This window comes from Bison bison, unplaced genomic scaffold (genome assembly GCF_000754665.1).
Source record: "Bison bison bison isolate TAMUID 2011002044 unplaced genomic scaffold, Bison_UMD1.0 scf7180017864519, whole genome shotgun sequence".
Classification (NCBI taxonomy): domain Eukaryota; kingdom Metazoa; phylum Chordata; class Mammalia; order Artiodactyla; family Bovidae; genus Bison; species Bison bison.
The window spans coordinates 2,506,654-2,520,351 of NW_011495072.1; the positions used below are offsets into that span (position 1 = coordinate 2,506,654).

General features: G+C 39.4%; 1 protein-coding gene across 1 annotated transcript in view; it reads left to right on the forward strand.

Moving 5' to 3' along the window:
* Window positions 1–13,698, forward strand: part of SPAG17 (sperm associated antigen 17) — a 245,270-nt gene that overhangs the window by 228,044 nt on the left and 3,528 nt on the right. Inside the window, exons 45-48 of the mRNA XM_010830710.1 lie at window positions 4,683–4,867; window positions 6,391–6,451; window positions 9,079–9,223; window positions 12,345–12,491. Coding sequence (XP_010829012.1) covers window positions 4,683–4,867; window positions 6,391–6,451; window positions 9,079–9,223; window positions 12,345–12,484 — 531 coding nt within the window. The 3' untranslated portion in view covers window positions 12,485–12,491. The remainder of the gene's footprint in view (window positions 1–4,682; window positions 4,868–6,390; window positions 6,452–9,078; window positions 9,224–12,344; window positions 12,492–13,698) is intronic.

The window sequence follows — 13,698 nt, forward strand, 5'->3', positions numbered from 1 at the left end:
GGTCAATGCTGCTGACTTGGGAAATAACTGCATAGGGCAATGGTTCTCAAAGTATGATTGTTTGACTGTCAGCATTGGCAACACCTGAGAACTTGTTATAAATGCAAATTCATGGGCTCCATCCCAGATGTACTAGTGGAGAAACTTGGGGGTGGAGTCAGCAATTTGTTCTCAGTAGACAGTGCTCCTCTGCAGAGTAGGTTTCCCTTATCTTTGTAGTTCCTTCCCCTCTGCACCTACCTATTCTCTACTCCAGAGGTCCCCAACCTCCAGGATCTAATGCCTGATGATCTGAGGTGGAACTGATGTAATAATAATGGAAATAAAGTGCACATAAATATAATGCACTTGAATCATCCAGAAACCATCCCTATCTACCCCTGCCCCGTCTGTGGAAAAATTGTCTTCCATGACACTGTTCTGTGGTGCCAGAAAGTTTGGGGACTGCTGCTCTACCCCACCCCATTCCAGACTTACTAATAGAGAAACTCTGGGAGTAGAGTCAGCAACTGGCGTCTTAACCAGTCCTCCCGGTGGTTCTGATAGAAGTTAAAATAGGATAACCACAGGCACAGAGGGAAGAGCACCAACTTTGGAACCAGGTAAACTTCAGTCTGAAACTTTAGTCTTCCACTGACCACTTGAGCAAGTTTTCTGTCTTCCAGTTCTCTGAACTTGAACTTCTCTATCCTTAAAGCCTAAAATACTTCCTTACTGTGCTGTGATAAGGATTACATAGACCATAAATGTTCATTTCCTCTCCTAGCCAAGCAGTTATTTTCCTCCAGTGACAAAGCCTTTATTTACCTGAAATATAATTGACATACAAGATTATGTTAGTTTCATTTGTACTACATAGAGATTTGATACTTGCATACATTATAAAATGATCACCATGAGTCTAGTAACCATCTGTCCCATACAAAGTTATTACAGTATTACTGACCGTATTCCTTACGTTACATTCCTGTGCCTTATGTATTTTATAACTGGATGTTTGTACCTCTTAATCCCCTTTACCTATTCCGTCCCCCCCAATCCTTTCCTTTTGGTCAACCACCCATTTGTGTTCTGTATCTGAGTCTATTTTCATTTTGTTTTGATTGTTTTGTTTTTTAGACTCTACATATGCAACATACAGTATTGCCTTTTCTTTGAATTATTTTACTTAGTATAATTCCCTCTAGATCCATCCATGTTGTTGAAAATGACAAGATTTCTTTTTTTATGGCTGAGGAATATTCTGTGTGTGTATATATATAAGAATATATATATATTCATATATATGTGTATATATATATATCACATCTTTTTTTTTCTTTGTCTATTAGTGAACATTTAAATATATGTTACTTTCATATCTTGGCTATTATAAATAATGCTTCAATGAGCATTAGTGTGGATATAATTTTTCAAATTAGTAATTTAATTTTCTTTGGGTAAATATCCAGAAATAAAGGTGCTGGATCATATGGTAGCTTCTGTTAAATTTCCTTTATGCTGTTTTTCATAATGGCTGCCCCAATTTACAATTTCACCAACAGTGTATGAGGATTCCCTTTTCTCCACATCCTTGCCAACACTTGTTATTTGCTGTCTTTTTGATGATAACCATTCTGATAGACATGAGGTTGCATCTCGTGGTTTTGATTGGCATTTACCTAATGATTAGTCATGCTGAGCATCTTTTCATGTATCTGTTGCCTATCCTATATGTATGTCTTCTTTGGAAAAAAAAATTTTTTTTCAGGTCCTCTGTCCCTTTTTTAATTGGGTTGCTTAACTTTTTGATGTGAGTTGTTTGAATGTTTTGTATATTTTGGATGCTGCTGCTGCTGCTGCTAAGTCGCTTCAGTCATGTCCAACTCTGCAACCCCATAGACGGCAGCCCACCAGGCTCCTCTGTCCCTGGGATTCTCCAGGCAAGAATATTTTGGATATAAACCCTTTATCTGATATGTTGTTCACATACATCCTTTCCCATTCAGCACTGCAATGTATAATTTGTTGATGTTTCCTTCACTATATGCAAAAAGCTTAGTTTGTTGTAGTCTCATTTGTTTATTTTTGTTTCTCTTACATGAAGAAGCAGATACCAAAAAAAAGTTACTAAGATTGATGCCAAAGAGCATATTGTTTATGTTTTATTCTAGGAGTGTTATAGTTTCAGGTCTTATATTTAAGTATTTAATACATTTTAAGTATTATTTTTGGATATGATGTGAGAAAGTAGTCCACTTTGCTTATCTTGCATGGACCTGTCCAGTTTTCCCAACACTGTTTATTGAAAAGGCTATCTCTTCCCATTGTAATTCTTGCCTTTATCATAGACTAACTATAAAAGCATGTTTTTATTTATAGGTTTCATCATTATATAATATCCTTCTTTGTCTCGTTACAGTCTTTGTTTTAATATCTACTTTTCCTGATGTAGGTATTGCTGGCTTTCTTTTTGTTTCCATTTGCATGGAATACCTTTTTCCATCCCTTCACTTTCAGTCTGTGTCTTTAAATCTGAAGTGACTCTCTCGTTGGCAGCATTTCTATGGGTCCTGATTTCTATCCATTAAACCACTCGGTGTCATTTGATTGGAACATTTAGTACATTTACACTGAAGTGATTATTGATAGGTATGTACTTATAGACATTTTGTTCATGTGTTTATAGTTCTTTTTTTTTGTTCATTCTTCTCTTAGACTCTTCCCTTTGATTACTGTTTTTAGTGTTATGTTTGGTCCTTTCTCTCTTTTGTGTGGGTAGATTTTATAGGTTTGTGGTTACCATGAGGTTCATATATTATAACATATAACTTTCTCTCTCTCTCTCTCTCTCTCTCTCTCTCTATATATATATATATATATACACATACATGATTATTTTAAGTTAATAATCTCCTGGGTTTTAATGCATTCTAACAACTCTTCATCTCTCCCTTACACGCACACATTTTATGTTTTGGTGTCAGCTGTGTTACATCTTTTTGTTTTCTGTACCCCTTAACTCCTCATTGTGGATATATATATATATATATATATAATTTTACCACTTTTATCCTTTAACCTTCTATCCTGCTGGATTTATAAGTGGTTGATCTACTACCTTTACTGTGTACCTGTCTTTATCAGTGAGATTTTTCCTTGCATAATTTTGGTAATTATAGTTGTGGCCTTTTCTTTTAGAGAAGTCCCTTAAACATTCGTGTAAAGCCAGTTTAGTGGCACTGAACTCTCTTAGCTTTTGCTTATCTGCAAAACTCTATCTCTCTTTCAAATATGAATGATGGCCCTACCAAGTAGAGTCTTCTTGGTTGTGGATTTTTCCCTTTCATCACTTTGAATGTATTATGCCACTCCTTTCTGGTCTGTACAGTTTCTGTTGAAAAGTCAGCTGATGGTCCTATGGTAGTTCTCTTGTACATAATTAGTTGCTGTTCTCTTCCTTCTTTAAGATTCTCCCTTTATCTTTAATTTTTGGCATTTAAATTACTTTGTTGTGGAATGGGCCTTTTACGATTAATCCTGTTTGGGACACTCTGTGCTTCCTGGGCCTGAATGTCTGGTTTCTTCTCCCAGGTTAGTGACATTTTCAGTTATTATTTCTTCAAGTAAGTTCTCTGTCCCCTTTTCTCTTCTCCATCTAGGTCCCCTATTTGCAACTGTTAGTATGCTTGATATTGTCCCAGAAGTCTCTTGAACTATCTTTATTTATTTTTGCTTTTTTGCTTTTTTTCTGTTCAGCTTAGGTGATTTTTACTGCTGTGTTCCAGGTTGCTGATCCGTTCCTCTGTATCACCCAATCTACTGTTTTCTTTCTAGTGCAATTTTTATTTCAGTTATTATATTCCTCACCCCCAGTTATTATTTTTTATAACTCTTTGTTAAAATTTCCACTGGACTCATTCATTCTTCTCCTGAGTTCAGTGAGCATCTTTATGATCTTTATCTTGAACTCTATTGGCTGGATTGATTACCTATACTTTGTTTAGTTCTTTTTCTGAGATTGTGTGTTGTTCCTTTGTTTGGAACATATTCCTGTGTCTCCTCATTTTGCCGAGTTCTCTTTGTTCATTTCCATGTGTGAAGTAGGTTGGTTACATTGTCTGATCTTGTAGAAGCAGCTCATGTAGGAGATATCCCATGGGCCCAGCATCCTTTTTCCCTCTGGTCAGCAGAGCTGTGTAGTTGAGGGGTGTCCTTTTGTGGGCTGCATGAGCCTTTCTGTTGTGGTAGGGCCTACTGCCATGGGCATGCTGGAGGCAAAACGGGCCCTGACTCAGTTGTCTGCAAGGCCATGCCTTGTGTGGTGACTAAAGGCTGGCTGTAGGGCAGGGGAGGCTTGCTGCCTGGTTTGCTGCATGGCCTTGGTGGGGGGTGGTGGTGGTGGCAGTGGGGGTATGTGTGTAGGGCCTGAGCCTTTTTATTATCTTGCATGCTAAGTTGCTTCAGTCATGTCCAACTCTTTGCAACCATATATATATATAAATATATATATATAGCCCACCAGGCTCCTCTGACCATGAGATTTTCCAGGTGAGAATACTGGAGTGGGTTGCCATTTCCTCCTCCAAGGGATCTTCCCAACCCAGGGATCAAACATGAGTCACTTATGTCTTTATTATCTTGGGAATGCAAAATAGAACCATTTTATTATGTTTTATTGCTTTTTTTCTTTTTCGATGAAGGCGCAAGATTCTGTTGGAGGAAGAGTGAGAACATCCTCTGTGGCATCTGCTGCCATTAATAATATAAATTCGTCTCCCTTTGGATTCCATCTTCTCCCACCTGTGGTGAAATTTGGAGTGCTTGAAGAAGGACACACCTATGCCACCACTGTAAAGCTCAAGAATGTTGGAGTAGACTTCTGCAGGTGAGGCCAGGGCTCCAAGTGTATGCTCAGATTACCTATCATTACATCTAATGATGTGATTCAAAATTAATAGCAAATAACTTAACTCACAGTCTGTATTCCCAATAGAAAACATACTCTATCTGGTATTAAGTGACAAGAAAGTCACTTCAGTCCTTCGTTTCCAGATCAAAACCAATAGAATCTTAAAGTGTGTAGAGATCTTGGAGACTGTTATAATATAAGGGAACTGAGTAACTTGTCTTAAAAGGTCTTGTAGGCTTCATCAAGAGTAGATCTCCGATACCCTGAGTGCCAGTTCATTGGAGCACCTTGCTTTATCAACATAGCTGTGGTCACTGCTTCTTGTGGGAGATCAGTCCTTCCCGTTGGGTCCATATACCATACATCTATTCCAAGACAATTCCCAATTACAAAATCTCCTCTGTACTATTTTGTAGTAAGCATCAGGATTGTGGGGAACTTTACCCCCATAAAAATGGGATACATGTATATTTCAGAATGCAGAGTTATTCTCAGTGTCACTAACAAGTCCTTTGAGAGCATTTATGATTCTGGACTCAGGATTGGAAGTCAGACAGGGCATAGCTACAGGAGCATCTGATTGAGAAGATCATTGTCCCATTTTAGTTGAGGCAAGTCCTCAACTTCAGGGATCATGTTCACTTCCTTGGAAAAAACTTGATGAGGGCATCACACTGCCAGATCAGACATCATTGCTTTTTGGGGTTGTTGCCACAAAATGGGTGGGGAGAAATGGAGAGTCAACCTCAAACTTGGTTAAACTCACCCAAGGAGACCCTGTGTGTCCAGTATAGAATTTTAGTTTCATAGATTTCACTCCTCAGCTTGTTCAGTTCAGCCACTACAGGGCAGATAGCAAAGCAGATGGTAGAGGGAACCCAGTTGGGGTCAACATGGAGATAGACTGCCCTTGGCATTTTAATTCACTCCAGGTCTTTAACCTTCAGGCAGAGCCCACAAACCGCAGGAAGGGGAAGAGATCAACAAGTACCATGTGTGAGTCCAGGGCTTTTCAAGTTCTCCTACCATTTCTGAGCCTTTTCTGTTTCTGTTCTCCCCAAACATGCAAACCCCATACCACGACAGAGCAAGACTGGCTCCCACGCTCCACTGCTTTCCAAAAGAGCCTTTATTCTTCAGCTTAATGATCTGGCAGTCAGCATTTGTGTTCATGCTGGCGGCTACGCCGCAGTGCACACGCCAGCCAAACATTCACAACCCTCTGCCCAGGCCCAAGCTGCTTGTCAGCATCCGATAACAAAGGATTGAAACCCGGTTTGGAGTCAGTTTGACGCCATGAAAACTGTTGGAAAGGCAGTTGTGAAACAGGCCCCAGATTCTCCTTCCAACTGGATATTAGATTGTTTTTCTACTAGTCTGGACCCCCTGCTCCCGTGTAGCCAATATTAACACCTTCCTGATTTTATTACTTCCCAGTTCATTCGTGCTCATGTTTTTCATTATGGCATTAGTTTATCCCCATCTTTTTCTCCTGGTAGGTTTAGGGTGAAGCAGCCTCCACCCAGCACTGGGCTGAAAGTGACTTACACACCTGGGCCCGTAAGTCCATGTGCTGTGTCCTGCGTGTGTCCATATGTGTGTACGTACAGATGTGTCTATGTTTCAAGTGCCGTGAGCTTTCGTGCCATTCTACCAATTCGGTTTAAGCCATTTGTAAGTCGACTTTTTCTAGTATCATAAGCCACAGATTCCTGGCACTGGTACACTCTGTGGCTGTTGTCACTTATTTCATGTAACAACCATAAGCACTCCTATGTGTAAGTAGAATTAAACTTCCAGCTATGGAACCATTTCTGAAGTTCACTTCACTTGCCCCAATACTGCAATTCTATACAGTTGTCTGGAAATGCCTTTAAAAAAATTAAAATATGATTTAACGTGCATTTGGTAAACTGATTACCTAAAGATATCCTGTGACAGCTCCTTCTGCAAAGTGAAAAGTCACTGGAAAAAATAAATACTTCATTCTTTACATTTTATATAAATCTGTTCCGCCCTCCTGGTATTTGTCAGAGAATAGTAAAGAATAGTAGCAAATTTAAATTAACCATCTGTCTCATTTCTCCAAAAATCTCTGAAAATATGAATTCCAAAATGTCAAATTGTTCTGATTTTATCTGATACATTATATTTAGTATAAAATGTGTATTGCCACTTACTTCAAAATATAATTTCAGAGGTGTATTATGATTAAACACGAGGTTATCTCAAAATATAATAAAATCACACTCATCAACCTTGACTTTTATTTCTTGGTCAGTATATCATCTTTTGCTTTAACACTCTTGTCATCTCCTTTAACAAGCTTTGAGCTCCTCCCGTATGCCAGCAATAGTGCCAGGCTACAGGAGATGTTAAAAATGAGTGAGACATAAGAAGTATACAAAGCAGGCACATGGTGGGCACTCAAGAGATGTGTGACTGAGTAACAGATGGTGTAAGGAAGACTGGTAGATAAATGAACCATTCATCACTGACGGGGACTGCACAGGCTCATGGGAACTCTGAGCAAGCGCATCCAGTCCCATAACCAGCACATTGTGCTGACTGAATCCCAAGATCTTAAAGAAGTCACGGTGGCTGTGTGTTGACACAGAAGAATCGGTTGGCTGTAGTTCAAAGTCAGCTGGTTTCTTGTAACTGTGCTACCAAGCAGCTCTGTGATGCTGTTGGTTAATCCTCTGCGCCTTGCTTTCCTCATCTATAAAAGGAGCTTAGACTGATCATTTCTCAGCCCTCTTGCAGCTCCAATATCTTATGATCTATAAAACAGTAATATGTAGGCCGCAATTCAAAAACAGAAATCCTTTTGGGGATTCAATCCACTAATTTACGAGGACCTCTCTGAAACACTTCATCACTGTCCCATGTCAGAATTTCAGAATCTTCACAACATAGAACAAAAAAGCACAGTTAAAGGAAGCTTTTCTCCCACTGTTCTGGGAAGTTCGCAAATCTTTTTCATTTTAAGTAGGGATTATGCCAAAACCCTAAATGACTGCTAAATCAACCTTTATCCATACTAAAAACCCAAACTCACTCTATACCTTTTTTCTTTCTGATGGTAGTTTTGGCTCTGGCAGAAAAATGTAGCCTACAGACTTCTCTGTATCTAAACCTCACCACTGTTCAGCTTGGTTCATTGCCAGCACTACATGAATGCACTCCAAACCCAGGTAGACCTGTGTTATGGCAGCCCTCCAGCTCCCCTGGTGCAGCGTCGTCATCCCCCGGCCCTGCTCCGATTGTTGGGCTTGGAGGGCTGAGGGCCTGGTTCTCAGAAGCTGCTGGATACCCTCCAGCGTGCGGACGTCCACAAGCACAGCACTGAAAAAACTGAAACATTTTTCAATTCTATTATTTATAAAACCCAATCGAAGAAAAAAAATTATATTTGTACCTAATTGCTTTCTGTGTGGTAGTTTCTGATTTATTTTTTCCAGATAACTGTTCTCACATTGCCTTTTTAACCCACCTCCTAGGGAGGTGGCTTCCAAACATAAACAGCCCTTTCTTTCCTGGCTTAGTGTTCTTTTCAGGGGACAAGGCAAGAAGCCCATTCCTTGCTGTGTTTCTCCTTCATGGTATATCAGGTTTCTTTTTTGTTGATACATCCTCTTCCATGTATCTTTCAGATCTAAGCAGTTTGGCATTTAAACTAATTCTGTCTCCCTCTACTGGCTTTGCCATGTTACAAGTCCTACAGTAGGAACATGCTAAACCATGGGGCATGGACACAGAAATTGTGGGATTCACCTAGTCTCTTAAATTTAATATTAAATTTATGTTTATCTTTGATTAAATTTATCTTTGTTTACAGAGATGACAATAAATAGAACCTCGCTACTGATATTCAAGAAATAGCACAATTACAGACATCATAAGGAGTTTGCCCTCCAGCACCCTGGCATTTAGTTTCCTTATGCTTTTTCCTAAATGGCACCTGACTTTCTCCTTCAATTTATCCTGGGTCCCACTAACTCAATGGAAATCTACCTATCTAATCCATGAAGTAATTCTTCTAAATGCTGAAACAGCAGTCATTCCTTTGGGCCAAATTGATAGATGAGGGAGCTAGATTGGAGAGTTTGAATAAGTTGCTCAAAATCATGTGAAAATTTTGAACTTCTGTATGTCTGATTCTAAAGCTTCATTGTGCATTTCAGGTGGCAGCTGGTTTGCAGGCAGATCTGAAAGTGGAGTTATTTGCCATGGCTGTTGGGGAGGATGGCGCCAAGGGATTGGCACACATCTCTCACAATATAGAGATTATGACTGAGCATGATGTCCTGTTCTTACCTGTGGAAGCAAATATCCTTTAAAGTTCAATTTGAGTCACCACATATAGTGTAAAAATTACATTTGAGCAAGGAGAACACAGAAGTCAAAATGGTGTTTCCCAATCCCCTCACATCTGCCCTCTGTAGCTTCATTTATTCTAGTTTTAAAACCACAGAGGTAAATTTCTTAGGACAAAGACTTGTTTCTTCATTTGTTTTTTGAAAGCATCTAGCAAAGTGCCTGACACATAGTACATGTAACTTTAAGTTGGATAAATCGCAATATTATTGGCCATCTCTGAGGTATCAAACAGTCAGAAATTTTTTAAAAAGCAAGTCTTTTGTCTTAAGAAAAAAACCTGGTCATCTTCTTGGGGGATAGGATATACCTTATTATAGAAACAGAATGAATAAGTATTGAATTACACATACATTCCTTCATATTGGTATCTCCTGTATATAGAATATATAGATACCAAGAACCTTTTATATGCCATGTACTGTATGAAATATTTTATCAAATATAAAAGTGAAAATTGAACTCTATCTTAAAAAGCTACATAAGCTGGTAGCAGGAATAAAATTTTCACACTTGATTCCTGTATTGTAACTCCAATAGTATGAATCATATACCACTTTGTATTATAGGTATATCTATTTGATATTTGAGCTGGGTCTTATAGAATACAAAAACTTTTGATGAAAAGAGACTTAGGAAGAATGAACAAAACTGTAGCAATAGGAAAGCTCCAATTGTTCAGGAGGGTAAGCAGGGAGTTCAATTTGTTGAGAGCTTAGAGTATTAGTAATATAGTGGCAAAGCTGGTTGGAATCAAGTTGTGGGAGATTTTGAATTCTTGGCTTAAACTTTATTATATAAGCAACACTGAATCATTGAAATTCTGATTGACTGGGTGATATAATCAGCATGTCTTTATAAAAATGAATTCATTGTTATCATACAGGCTGTGTTGAAGGAGAAGAGCTACTGGATATGCAACAAACCAGTAGAAGGTTCCTTCAGCAAGCCTTCAAGTGTAAGGACAAGAGCTATAGTGTGGCAACAGTAGAAGTGCAAGAGGGACGTGGGTGAAAGGCCTCTGGCATGGGGTACTGTAAAACCTCAGGTGGGACCCCTTAAGAAAAGGAAGGCATGGGGTACTGTAAAACCTCAGGTGGGACCCCTTACGAAAAGGAAGTTAGAGGACATAGAGTTCACTGGCAAGGGTTGGGGTTCAGGGAATGAATCGTGGAGATTTGGGACTGGGTCTCAGTGGAGGAGTCAGAGTTGGAAATATAATAATTGTAATTGTCAGCTGCAGAAGTGGTGATAGAAAGTATGGGGGAAATGAGTAGAAATTTGGGTTTGTTTATGGAGCAGGAGAAAAAAAGAGAAGCCAGGAGACAGAGAACAAGCAATTGGCAACATGTGAAATATCTCAAAAAATTTCAAGGAAAATATGGACACAGTTGACAGATGCTATGGAGATGTCAAGGAGGATTCTGATTTAAATAGAACCACTAGATTTTTGGGGACAAAAAACTGCAAAACATAAAGAATGGCTGAGTGTTGAGAAAGCAGAAATATTGAGTATGGATACACTTTCAATTTATTATTGAAGGAAAGAGCAAGAGAATATGGTGTCTCAGACTCGGGGAGGCAACAGAGCAAAGGGGAGATTTTCAGTTTAGTGTGGTATATTTCGTATGCTTGTAGGCTGGAAAGAATGGATCAGAAGAGAAATATTAAAAATATGTATAAGAGAACTGAGGCAGCAATATCCAAAAGAAGGCGAAAAGCTAATCAGGAGCAGAGCTGAAGGGTTAATCTTGGCAAGGGAGAGGGTAAAGATGGGCAAGGGAGAGAGTAAAGATGACCAAGGGTCTAGACATTCTAAGGTGAAAGAGAAATTAGGGGAAATTGTGTCAGGTGATCACGATTCAATAGAAGTGGAGTTGTATTCATTTGTTTATGGGCTTCCCAGGTGGTTCGGTGGTAAAGAACCTGCCTGCCAGTGCAAGAGACTCAAGAGATGTAAGTTCAATCCTTGGGTCAGGAAGATACCCTGGCAACCCACTCCAGTATTCTTTCCAGGAAAATCCTACAGACAGAGGATCCTGGTAGGCTACAGTGCAAGGCGTCACAGAGTCAAATATGACTTAGCAACTGAGCACGCATAGTTCATTCTTTCAAAGATCATAAGTATCCCTAATGTGCTAGGCATCAGGGGTACGGCAATGAACAAGAGACAAATCTCTGCCTTTATGTAGCTTGCATTCCAGTAGGAAGACAGACAATAGACAAAATAAGTGAAATGTGGACTCTAATGGTAATAAGTACAATGTAAGAAATAGAAAATGTAACATAAGAAAGGAAGCACATGGAGAAGGAAATGGCAACCCACTCCAGTATTCTTTCCTGGAAGATCTGATGGACAGAGGAGCCTGGTGGGCTACAGTCCATGCGGTTGCACAGAGTTAAACATAACTTAGAGACTAAACAACAGCAACAACATAGGAAAGGAAGTACAGGGAGTGTTAAGGACTAAAATTTAAAATGAGTAAATTTAAAAATCCTTCTCACTGAGAAGGATTTCCCCCCTCTGGGAATTATGTCCTCTTCACACAAGTTATTAGATGCTGAATCTAATAACTGAATCCCTGCTGATGATCACAGCATTTAAATAATTTTGCATTTATTCTAATAACATTTCTATTTCCTTGCTTACAGATTAGAGACGATCTGTCTGGCACAGAGAGATGGGAAAAGAGTTTTACTAAATCTTTAGTCTACTTCCAGGGTCAACAATGATAGTTCATAGCCCATTTCTCAAGATCTATTCCCTCCCCTTCACACCAAAAAAGCGTGAAATCTGCATGTTGGTGTGTTCTGGGACCTGGTTATGGTGACTGATGGTGCCTATAGAAAGGCCAGTCATGTAGCAGAGAAACATACACTAGAGGGCACCAGAGAAATTCCAGATCAATATCCATCCTTCATCCTCTAAGCTTGGCATATAGAATTTGCATTAAATAGAAAATACCTAAAAGTGATCTGATGATGCTAAAGATTCTAATTCTAAAATATTACCTGAGTTTGTGTATACAATTCATTTGTTCATGAAAATAATAGTCCTTAATGGGTATTTTACCAGTTTTAACAAGCAGCAATTATGATAAGAGACCAAAAGATTTTCCCCAGGGAAAAGAAAATCCCACGGTCCAGAGGATTTCTACAATTTCTTCCTCTGCACTCGGAGTCTTCATGTCCCGTAAAATTTCTCCACATTAGGAGTCAGGTAAGTAATACATTTGTAATTTGATTGTCATCCATTCAAATTTGAGGCCATAGACCTCACATTTGTTCTCATCTTCATTCAGCCAGCAACCACTGAGCCACTTGGAATTAAAATACTTGTTTCTAATAATAACAGCTACCCATTTATACTCATTATCCATCTAATCCTCATACTATCTACAAGGTAGATATTCCCCCACTTTATAAATAAGGAAACTCAGGCTCAGAGAATCTTGAAGAAGTAAAAAACCTAACTTACTTCAGTGTGATTCTAAAGTTTATTCTTTCAAGTGCTATTTTTGACATTGATCTGACTTTCCAAGGGTAGGAACATCAACAGCAGGATGCCCTTCTGTACTTGAGAATTTACAGTTAGGTCAGTGGTTCTTACATTTTTTGGACTCAAAGACTCCTTATGTGCTGTGCTTAGTCTCTCAGTCATGTCCGACTCTGCAACCCCGTGGACTACAGCCCGCCAGCCTCCTCTGTCCCTGGGGATTCTCCAGGCAGGAATACTGGAGTGGGTTGCCATGCCCTCCTCCAGGGGATCTTCCCAACCTAGGGCTCAAACCCAGGTCTCCCGCTTGCAGGTGGATTCTGTACTGTCTGAGCCTCCAGGGAAGCCTATATACATATACTTATATATGTATATATGGCTGTGCTGGGTCTTCATTGCTACACAGTTTTTCCCTAGCTGTGGCAAGCAGGGGCTACTGTCCAGCTGTGGCACATGGGCTTTTTATTGTGGTGGTGTCTCTCGTTGCAGAGCACAGACCCTAGAGCACAAGGGCTTCATTTGTTTCAGTTCCCAGGCCCTAGAGTGCAGGCTCAGAAGTTGTGGTGCAAGGGCTTAATTGTTCTGTGGCATGTGGGATCTTCCTGGACCAGGGATCAAACCTGTGTCTCCTGCATTGGCAAGCAGATTCTTTACCACTGAGCCACCAAGGAAGCCCTCCTTATGTATTCTTAAAAATGAATGAGCTTTTGTTTGCTGGAAGAATTTTGATTACAGTTTCAATTTCCGTGCTTGTGATGGGTCTGTTAAGATTTTCTATTTCTTCCTGGTCCAGTTTTGGAAAGTTGTACTTTTCTAAGAATTTGTCCATTTCTTCCACGTTGTCCATTTTATTGGCATATAATTGTTGATAGTAGTCTCTTATGATCCTTTGTATTTCTGTGTTGTCTGTTGTGATCTCTCCATTTTCCTT